Source organism: Coregonus clupeaformis, chromosome 1 (genome assembly GCF_020615455.1).
Source record: "Coregonus clupeaformis isolate EN_2021a chromosome 1, ASM2061545v1, whole genome shotgun sequence".
NCBI classification, from domain to species: Eukaryota; Metazoa; Chordata; class Actinopteri; order Salmoniformes; family Salmonidae; genus Coregonus; species Coregonus clupeaformis.
In genome coordinates, this window is record NC_059192.1 from 76,210,187 (window position 1) to 76,221,359 (window position 11,173).

The 11,173-nt window shown below is 42.6% G+C and overlaps 1 protein-coding gene across 1 annotated transcript in view; it reads left to right on the top strand.

Annotated features, from left to right (window-relative positions):
• Nucleotides 1–10,973: 10,973 nt before the first annotated feature.
• Nucleotides 10,974–11,173, top strand: part of LOC121584544 (transmembrane protein 130-like) — a 6,254-nt gene continuing 6,054 nt past the window's right edge. Inside the window, exons 1-2 of the mRNA XM_041900491.1 lie at nucleotides 10,974–11,067; nucleotides 11,169–11,173. The exon at nucleotides 11,169–11,173 is cut by the window's right edge and continues 84 nt beyond it. Coding sequence (XP_041756425.1) covers nucleotides 11,060–11,067; nucleotides 11,169–11,173 — 13 coding nt within the window. The 5' untranslated portion in view covers nucleotides 10,974–11,059. The remainder of the gene's footprint in view (nucleotides 11,068–11,168) is intronic.

Below are 11,173 nucleotides of genomic sequence, written 5' to 3' on the forward strand. Positions count from 1 at the left end.
CCCCCCTGTACCCATAGGAATGACCTGCCTTGCTCCTTCCCCCCCTGTACCCATAGGAATGACCTGCCTTGCTCCTTCTCCCCCCTGTACCCATAGGAATCACCTGCCTTGCTCCTTCTCCCCCCTGTACCCATAGGAATGACCTGCCTTGCTCCTTCTCCCCCCTGTACCCATAGGAATCACCTGCCTTGCTCCTGCCCCCCTGTACCCATAGGAATCACCTGCCTTGCTCCTTCTCCCCCCTGTACCCATAGGAATGACCTGCCAACCACACCTCCCAACCACACCTCTACCACTACATACTCCTGTTCCACTCCCTCTCCCACACACCTATATGGGATCCCCCGCTTTATAAAGGTAGCACACCCTGCCCTCCCCCTGCCATCCTATCTCTACAGACTGCAACATAACCTTGTAATACAAAATCTAGAGTAGGTTTTAGCCATGTCTCCTGGAGACATTCACATCAGGTTTGGCTGGTAACTCCTCAAGAAACTGTTCGAACTCTTGCCCATTAGCCATCAAACTTCTGGCATTCCATTGAAGGATTAACACCATTATGCAAATTAACCAATACATGATTCCTGGCTGGACTGATTCTCAATCTTATTGAGGTCAATCTTATTGTACATTTCCCATGTCAGTCCTGTGATCCCAAGATACCTCACTGCCTGCTCCACTATAATCTTTATCTTCTTAGTCCTTGATTGTAATTTTTCTGTGCAATTGATTGCTGCTGTCACAAATGTAACAACCTTCCTCATGACACCTACCAGTCTTGTGTTCTCCCCCATTCTGCTCCCTACATCACGCCCAACCTGGAATACCTGCTATTCTAGGTGCTCCGATTGTTTCTGCAGAACTACCTTCACTGCTTCTGCATACGAGATGTTACGCTCACTCCTCACCTGCTGCACTTCCACCTGTCTTTTCATCACTGAACAACCCCCATACGCTACACTATGGGCGCCCCCACAGTTACAGCACTTTAACTGGTCCACATCTCCACATTCCCCATATGCATGTTCTCCCCCACACTTCGCACATCTCCTTTTGCCTTTACACACCGCCGCCACATGGTCAAACCTTTGACAGTTATAGCAACGCAATGGTTTCGGAACATATGCTCGCACATAGTAACTCATACACCCAATCCTAACTTTTCCTGGCAATACCAGATCCTCAAAGTTTAGTAGCACTTACAAGCTATCCACCTTCTTCCCATCTCGTGTCATCTGGAGGCGCTTTGCCTCAATAAGAGAGCCTCCCTTCAAGTGGTCCTTTATTTTTTGCACGTTAACGATTTCTGGAACTCCTGTAATAACTCCCTTCACCCACTGCCGTCCAGTTTGATCAGGCATGCTACTATCAACCACACGTTTACATACCTGATTGAGTTTGAGCGCCTTCTCATACTGTTTAACATTTAAACACACCACCACCAAACTTCCATCACCAAGAACTTTAGCAGACACAACCTCTCCTACTTTACTCTCCAAATTATTTTGGAACTGCACATGCGCGCAGCATGACTAGCAGTAATGTGACCAACATCAACATGAGGCTTATTTTTATTGCCAATCAAATATTGGACACGGTTTATGAAAACATTGCAACCAAATGATAAATACTTTTCAACAAAAAAAAATCTTCATGGAAAATTACGATATAGTTATGCACTTGTACTTTATACTTGCTAATAGATTATGAATGACACCATATTCCATGGGTTTACTGACCACAATCCATTGAATTAATATTCATATTAATTAATATTAATTCCCCCGGAGTCAGCCCCAGGTCTTCAGGGCTGAGCCCCGGATGTTCTTAAAGTCTAGTGACTTCCCTGTTGCGTACATAGTTTTGCAGATGTTGAAGCAGGTCCAGCGAAATTATTGCGTTACTTGCTCCGAAAAATGCAGTAAAAATGTCAAACAAGTACATAAATAATAATGAAAAAACAAAAATACAAGAAATCACGAGTGTCAGGGCAAATCCAGTTAACAACCCAAATAACACTGTATCAGTAGTCCAAATGCAATCTATAGGTATATACATCAAAACGATATACTCATATTGATATGTACAGCAGTAGATATATAACAGTGAGCTAGGTCAAGAATCCAGTATATAAATACAGGCGGTGTATATAAACAGTGTAACAAAAATGCAATGTTTGAGAAAATATATAGGGCCTAAAGTACAGAAATGATAGTCCTATTTGTACCAGAGTGGAAGTGAATTAAGGTAATCATGTGATTTGGAAATGTGAGATTATTGGCTGGTGTGGTGATACTGATGATTTGTTGACACATATGGTTTGTTTAGATAGGAGGTTAGGATAATTAACGTGTCAGGTTAGGATAATTCATGTGGCAGGTTAGGTGAATTAATTTGGCAGGTTAGGTGAATTAGTGTGGCAGGTTAGGAGAGCTAACGCAACAGGTTAGGTGAATAAACGTAGCAGTTTAGGAGAATGAGATTAAGGTTAGGAAAAGGGTTAGGCTTAGCTACAATGCCAGTTGTCAACAACTGTTGTCCCCGACGCGACCACTAGAGGAAGCTGTTGTAGGCCTGCTCCATCTAGCCACAACACTAGAAACGTAATCAAAACATCTGGGGCCTGTTGCACAAAAGTAGAATTAAGACATCCGGGATAAATGACTCAGCTGAGCTCAATGAAGCCAAAACATGTGCGTCCAGGCTTAATTGGTTGCACAAAGACCAAGCCAGGATGAGCAGACACGGATTCATTAAGCCAGGTGAAACCAATCCTGGATAGGTGCGCGCTCACGGCTCACTCAAATAGACCCCGCCACAGATCACAGATTAACTGATTTACCATGGCAACTAGAGCCGCGTACTTTTCCCCGTCGGAAGCACAAATCCTCATGGAGGCATACGAGGAGGTAAAAGATATAATTAAGAAGAAAGGCAACACCGCCACAGTGATAAAGCAAAGAGAAAAAGCGTGGCAAAGTATTGCAGACCGCCTGAATGCGTAAGTAGTGCACAATTACACACTCACCGCTCCGCTGAAACATCACAATTACAATTCAAATATTTAATTCACATCTCCAAAAATGCAGTTGTACTGTAATTATGAAACGGTTAAATTTTTAATTGAAATGCACTGCAGATATGAGTGAAATTGTGTAAAGTAACTCCATCACACTGTATAAAGCTATGATAAATTTTTTGATATTTTTACTGAAAACAAGACAAAAATACCAAGTAATTTTTTGCAGTGTGACTCCATTAAATGTGTGTGTGTGTGTGTGTGTGTGTGTGTGTGTGTGTGTGTGTGTGTGTGTGTGTGTGTGTGTGTGTGTAGATTAAACATGAACGGGCCAAAACGGACATGGCAGCAGGTCAAAATCAAATACAAGAACATTCTGCAGAATGGTATGGTCCCTGACTAATATTTAACAAAGCACAAGCATATATTGTACCCAGAAGGTGCCTGCTCACACATTTTCTGTACTGTTTTAGCAGTGAAAAAGAATACCCACAGACAAGGCACGGGTGGTGGGTCACCAAAGGCTGACCTTACCCCAGCAGAGGACATGGCCTTGGAGCTAAATAAAGGCAGGCCCGTCTTAGAGGGGATCCCTGGGGGGAAAGAGACGAGCATAGGTTCCTCCCAAGATGCCACCCGCTTCATTCAAGGTATGTCCTTCCATCTCTACATGGGATACAACCACATTCATATTGAATCAATTTGGACTGTCTGACTTTGGTTTACCTATTGCCTTGCAGTGTCTGGCAGCACTGTGTTCCTGTTAGAGCCACCAGCACAAGCACCAGACGATGCTGATCCAGTGAGTACTCCATCAAAGGCATACTGTAGGCCTGGCATGTCTTGTCTACTAGCTTCAATATGAATCCGATTAAATGTGATAGGGTGAAGGCCCCAGTGCAGCAGCAACAGCACATGATGGAGACGATGATGAGGAGGAGACCATCTCTCTGGATTCCAGAAGGCATGAGGTATCATGTTAAGACTGTGAAAGTACTATTTACTCTACAATGGTGAGGAGTCCTCATCAAAATCAAAAAATCTAATTTCTTTTACAGGACCCAGATGCTATACAGTGGGAAAACCAGCCTGGCAACATAGTGCGTATTAATAAAAGGACACCACATCCTGCCAAATTCCAGCTGCGCTAATTGTATTGTGTTCACAGAGCTCACAAGCTATCAGAAAGTTGTATGGCAACCACCTCCGGCGCCAAATAGAACTGGCAGACATAGACATTCAGTACAAGAAGAAAAAGATGGAAAATCTTGCACTGGAGTCCGAAATAAAAAAGAGGACAATTAGGAAACTGGACCTTGAAATAAAAAAACTTGAGAGGGAGGTGAGATATGCCTTCAATGTACACTGTATGCTAACTGTAACACAAATGTATTAATCATTATTTTTTCTTTCCTCCCCAGCTCCAAGAAGATGACACAGCTCAAAATAAAAATTAGGTATATTCTCGTAAAGTCAAGTGAGCCATGACATATGAGCTCTTATTGTGAGCACACAGGACGGTGGCATCTTTCTAAGGTTTTTTTATTTTCCCAGCAATCAGTACAACCAAGTCATCGTTATAAGGCATCGCCCTCTTTTGCCCACCCCCCAGCACCAGGTGTGGCCACTAGCCCATATGAAGGCCCAAAATTGTGTGTTCCTTTCTGCTCTGACAATGGCATGCCCATTCGTGCGAGATGTGGTGGATGAAGAAGCACTTGTGCTGAGGAGAGCCTTCAGGCGAGAAAGGGTCTTCAGGGACCGGTTGGACCCACTGGCCTTCCCTGATGACCATCTATATGAAAGATACAGGTTTTCTGCAGATGGCATCAGGTATCTATGCAGACTACTGGGTCCCAGGATTAAGCACCGCACTGCACGGAGCCATGCACTGAGTGTGGAGCAAATGGTTTGTGTGGCCTTGCGCTTTTTTGCTAGTGGAGCCTTCCTGTACTCAGTGGGGGATGCAGAACAGCTGAACAAGGCCACAATTTGCCGCACAATAAGGAGTGTGTGTCTGGCTATCAAAGCATTAGCAGATGTCTTCATCTCCTTCCCTGGCCACAGAAGACTCTGTGACATCAAAGAGGAGTTCTATAGGATTGCAGGTAAGAGGATCTACAAATTACAGGACAACTGTTAACACATAGTAGGATACTCATTACTTTGTGTGACAGGTTTCCCCAATGTCATTGGTGCAGTGGACTGCACACACATAAGGATAAAAGCCCCCTCAGGTGCCCATGAGGCCGATTTTGTGAATAGGAAATCCTTTCACAGCATTAATGTTCAGGTGAACATAACTTTTTGATATTGTCCATTGACGAACACTCTGCATTGCCAGTGATGTGCATTGATTGGTGTAATATTCCTCATCTTATGATTTCAGATGGTCTGCAATGCTGACTGTGTGATCAGCAATGTTGTGGCAAAATGGCCTGGCTCAGTCCATGACTCCAGAATCTTTCGGGCCTCTGAAATCTATCAGTGCCTATCACAAGGTAAGCCACACAACCCCTATTTATAACCATCATGGCTGTGTCAAGAATATCACTGTGTTTATGAGGTAGTAATGATGAGATTTTGTGTTGACAGGTGAATTCTCTGGTGTGTTGCTGGGAGACAGGGGGTATGGCTGCCAGCCTTTTCTCCTGACACCTTTCACAGACCCCCAGGAAGCACAGCAGGCCTACAACCATGCCCATGCCAGGACCAGGGCCAGAGTTGAAATGACCTTTGGCCTCCTGAAGGCACGCTTTCACTGCCTTCACAAATTAAGGGTCAGCCCTGTTAGGGCATGTGATATTACTGTGGCTTGTGCTGTCCTCCACAATGTGGCCTGCCTGAGGAAGGAGAGGGCCCCCAGAGTGCCACCAGCCATGGACTGGGACAATCCGGCAATCTTCCCTGATGACGACAGTGGTCGGCTGCTGAGGGACCAATATGTGTTGAATTATTTTAGTTAGTATGTGTGCTTTCAATTTTGGTTAAATATGTCCTGCGGTGGCAGAGGAATTTTGGTTTTGTTGGGTTCGTTTTTTTACGAATTTGGCCTCTTATGATGTTTGTGCGGTATACTGTGTGTAATACAAGGCTGCAGGGAGGCTACTGCATCCATTCATTTGTCTGTTCAGTTGATGTGTATGGATTTGTCCTGCATTTATTTTAGTGTGCAGACATGCAGGGTGTGTTATATACAGACCTTTGAATGTGTATGTATCATTTTGTATAATATGCTTGGATTCTGTGCTTTCCATCTTGTAGAGTCACTGTGACTTCAGTTTCGAAAGGAGCTGATGGTTTACCTGCTTTGTTTTGTCCTTATTCAATAAAGGAACATAATGTTACACATTGTGTTTTTATATTCATATGGAATGTGTATTTGTTTATATGACAGAGTACTAGGGCCACACTGAAGAAAAAGGATAAAGTCATAAATTTATGAGGCTGGTTCTTTCTGCAGAAAAGCTACATATTGTTTTTACAGTTTTGATACTTATGACAATGTGATACTTAATATTCTGGCACATCAGCATGTCTTTGTTTATGAAACCATACTGAAGTACAATTTCACGAAATGCCCCACATCTGTCATTTTAACAACTGTCCTCCTTTAAAACAACTGGTTACAATATTATGACTTGTGTTTTTTTCCCCTCTGTGGCCCTAATATTCTATCATTTTATATATAGCCTTATAGTCTATGGGAAACTGTAAATTATCTAATGATAGCAACATCATCTAAAAATCATTTTTTATCCAAAATCATTGAAATTAATGATCACAAACGTTTAAATAATGACAGTGGGTCTAGTTATATGTGATAACAATGTATAGTGAGCAGTGAAATAACTATTGGTTTCCATTTGTGGTGACTGCTGACTGACATTAGGGATGAGATTAAATAGATCCTGGAATTTAGCCTGGTCTGGAGCAGGCTAGCTCCACAGAATAAATCTCCATGGTAATTTATACCATAACATATCCTCCTGCCCCCTATCCATCTTTAGTGCAACCGGATTACGGATCAATTGAGCCAGGATCACCAAGATATCCTGGCTTAATCCCTTATCCTAGTTTTGTGCAACAGGCCCCTGGTGTGTCAAATCATTAGTAGGCTTATCATAACACCGGTTTGAATGAATCGTTTGTGTGCTGTGATTGGTTGCAGGTGTGACGGAGAATGCACCACCTGGTGTAATGGTGGTTCATTTTCCACCTAAGGGCAAGCAATGGGGAGATTCTCAAATAGGTAAAGCCATGGGGAGATTCTCAATTGGTAAAGTCTGTTGTCTCCTCGACTCCTCCGTCCTCATCTCCTTCGTGACCCAGAAACTGAAATGCGGTTGAGTGGTCGAGGATAGTGTCAATTTGTTAGTAGGTGAATGGAGGAGTCTGCTCACCTCCTCCATTACCTACTTCAGCAGAGGATGAACAAGAGTATCCTTTTGGCTTCTAGCTGCCTTTTCTCAATTAGATTTGCTCAACTCCTGTGTCCTCTCTCCTCTGCCCTCTCTCGCCTCCTTTTGAAAAAGGTCAAAGGTAATCAAGGAGAGGCAGCGAGGAGAGTGAACGTGGACGAAAATGCCCTTATATGAAATGTTGCAGCCAGCCAACGAATGACAAGCTCTTTCTCCACTTGCAGGTCATCAGGCAAATTACGTTTACAGGGGTGGATCCCAAAATAAATGTGTAAAGTGATCAAAACAAATTATGTTAATTGTGCAAGACATTTTATAGATAAAAGGATAAGTAGCATATCGTTTTAAAATGTGAGCATGCTTTTCTCCTCGACAATACAACATCTGATTTGCAGATATCAAACCTCTTCCGCGGTAGAATACATTTGCGATACAACATCTGATTCCAGTGGTGTAAAATACTTAATTAAAAACACTTTAAAGTACTACTTAAGTCGTTTTTGGGGGGTATCTTTACTTTACTATTTATATTTTTGACTACTTTTACTTTAATACATTCCTAAAGAAAATAATGTACTTTTTACTCCATACATTTTCCCTGACACCCAAAAGTACTCATTACATTTTGAATGCTTAGCAGGACAGGAAATTGGTCCAATTCACGCACTTATCAAGAGAACATCCCTGGTCATCCCTACTGCCTCTGATCTGGAGGACTCACTAAACACAAATGCTTTGTTTGTAAATTATGTCGGAGTGTTGGAGTGTCCCCCTGGCTATATGTAAATCTAAAAAACAAGAAAATTGAGCCGTCTGGCTTGCTTAATATATGTGAAATGATTTATACTTCCACTTTTACTTTTGATACTTAAGTATAGTTTAGCAATTACTTAAGTATATTTAAAACCAAGTACTTTTAGACTTTTACTCAAGTAGTATTTTACAGGGTGACTGTCAGGGAAGGGGAGGATGTCTTCCTTTTGCTTACTAATTAATTGACTCCTCCTCCTCCACTTGACCACAGTTCCCGGGTCACAGAGAAGAGAGGACAGAGGAGCAGCCTGGTCTTATAGACGAGACGTAACATAGTTACGCTCTAGTGACTAGGCCAGGCACTTGCAAAATGTCCTCAGTCAAACAGTGTTTCCTCCGACACATTGGTGCAGCTGGCTTCTGGTTTAAGCGAGCGGTGTGTTAAGAAGCAGCGCGGCTTGGCGGGTCATGTTTCAGAGGACGCATCTCTCGACCTTCGGCTCTCCCGAGCTCGTTGGGGAGTTGCAGCGATGAAACAAGATCATAACTAGCAATTGGTTATCACGAAATTGGGGAGCAAAAATGTGGTACAAAAATACATATAAATGCAACATGTAAAGTGTTGGTCCCATGTTTCATGACCTGAAATAAAAGATCCCAGAAATGTTCCATACGCACAAAAAACAAATTTTTGCTCAAATTTTGTGCACAAATTTGTTTACATCCCTGTAAGTGAGCATTTCTCCTTTGCCAAGATAATTCATCCACCTGACAGGTGTGGCATATCAAGAAGCTGATTGAACAGCATGATAATTACACAGGTGCACCTTGTCCTGGGGACAATAAAAGGTCATAGTCTATATAAACAAAAGTATGTGAACACCCCTTCAAATTAGTGGATTTGGCCATTTTAGCCAAACCCATTGCTGACAGGTGAATAAAATCGAGCACACAGCCATGTAATCTCCATAGACAAACATTGGCAGTAGAATGGCCTTACTGAAGAGCTCAGTGACTTTCAACATGGCACCGTCATAGGATGCCAGCTTTCCAAAAAGTCGGTTTGGCAAATTTCTGCCCTGCTAGAGCTGCCCCGGACAACTATAAGTGCTGTTATTGAGAAATGGAAACGTCTAGAAGCAACAATGGCTCAGCCGCGAAGTGGTAGGCCACACAAGTTCACAGAACGGGACCGCCGAGTGCTGAATCGCGTAGCTCGTAAAAATCGTCTGTCCTCGGTAGCAACACTCACTACCGAGTTCCAAACTGCCTCTGGAAGCAACGTCAGCACAATAACTGTTCGTCGGGAGCTTCATGAAAAGGATTTCCATGGCCTAGCAGCCGCACACAAGCCAGTGTGTGTCTGGAGGGATGAATCACGTTTCACCATCTGGCAGTCTGACTGATAAATCTGGGTTTAGCTATCTGCCCAAATGCATTGTGCCAACTGTAAAGATTGGTGGAGGAGGAATAATGGTCTGGGGCTGTTTTTCATGATTTGGGCTAGGCCCCTTAGTTCCAGTGAAGGGAAATCTTAACGTTACAGCATACAATGGCATTCTAGATGATTCTGTGCTTCCAACTTTGAGTCAACAGTTTGGGGAAGGCTCTTTCCTGTTTCAGCATGACAATGGCCCCATGCACAAAGCGAGGTCCGTACAGAAATGGTTTGTCGAGATTGGTGTGGAAGAACTTGACTGGCCTGCACAGAGCCCTAACCTCAACCCCATCGAACACCTTTGGGATGAATTGGAACGCCGACTGCGAGTCAGGCCTAATCGCCCAACATCAGTGCCCGACCTCACTAATGCTCTTGTGGCTGAATGGAAGCAAGTCCCCGCAGCAATGTTCCAACATCTAGTGGAAAGCCTTCCCTGAAGAGTGGAGGCTGTTATAGCAGCAAAGGGGGACCAACTCCATATTAATGATCATGATTTTGGAATAATGAATGGAATGTAAGAAGAGCAGATGTCCACAAACTTTTGGCCATGTAATGTATCTGTGACCAACAATCTGTGTTCAGTCATGTGAAATCCATACATTAGGGCTTAATACATTTATTTCAATTGACTGATGTCCATGTATGAACAGTGACTCAGTAAAATATTTTAAATTGATGCATGTTGCGTTTATATTTTTGTTCAGTGTTGGAGGAAAAAATAGCGTTGGCCATTCCTAGGAAGTGTCCAGCACATTGTTGATGTGAGCCATAAACTCAATGAGGAAAACTCAATTGTGCTACCTCCACCATGGACAGCGACTTGAAATGTACAACACAACAGCTCGTTGTAATCCGAGGCACATGGTTAAAACGCATGGACATAATTTCAAGCTTTTACATGCATCTGGGAAACTTAAATGGCATGAACAATTTGCTGGCACCGGCTGACAAAGCATCTACTATTGCAGGATTCCCCAACTGGGTTGTTGTATTTGGCCCTCAAAGTTTTCAGAGCAAAAAAATATAAAAAAATAAACTATTTTTTCATTTCGATATTGGACATAAAAGACTGTAAAAACACCAGGAAATAAAAATAGTATTTAAGAAAATCTGGTCCCAAGTTTCCCACGCATAATAAAGGTAAACGTGATAATAGACAAACGTAAGCAAGGTTTGACATGATGATATTTTAGTCAAACGTTATATCTGTGTGGGCTTCTTGCGGTCAATTTGCAGTCTACAAATTATTTGTAATTATGTTCCGGCCCCCCGACCATCCGGTCACGAATAAATTAGCCAGCGGCTGAATCTAGTTGATGATCCCTGTACTATAGGTTGTCCGTTTGAATACTGTCCACATTTCTAAATGTCTTAGCCCTGAAGTAGCCTACACTATTTTCCTCTTCTGTGAGTGGACAAGCGCAAATGTATCGGTAAATATGATGTGTTGTATGTGTAATATTTGGGTTTATGAGCAGAATTACATTACAGTAAATTTAACATAATTTCGTGAACTTCTGGTTTATGATTTCAGAAATA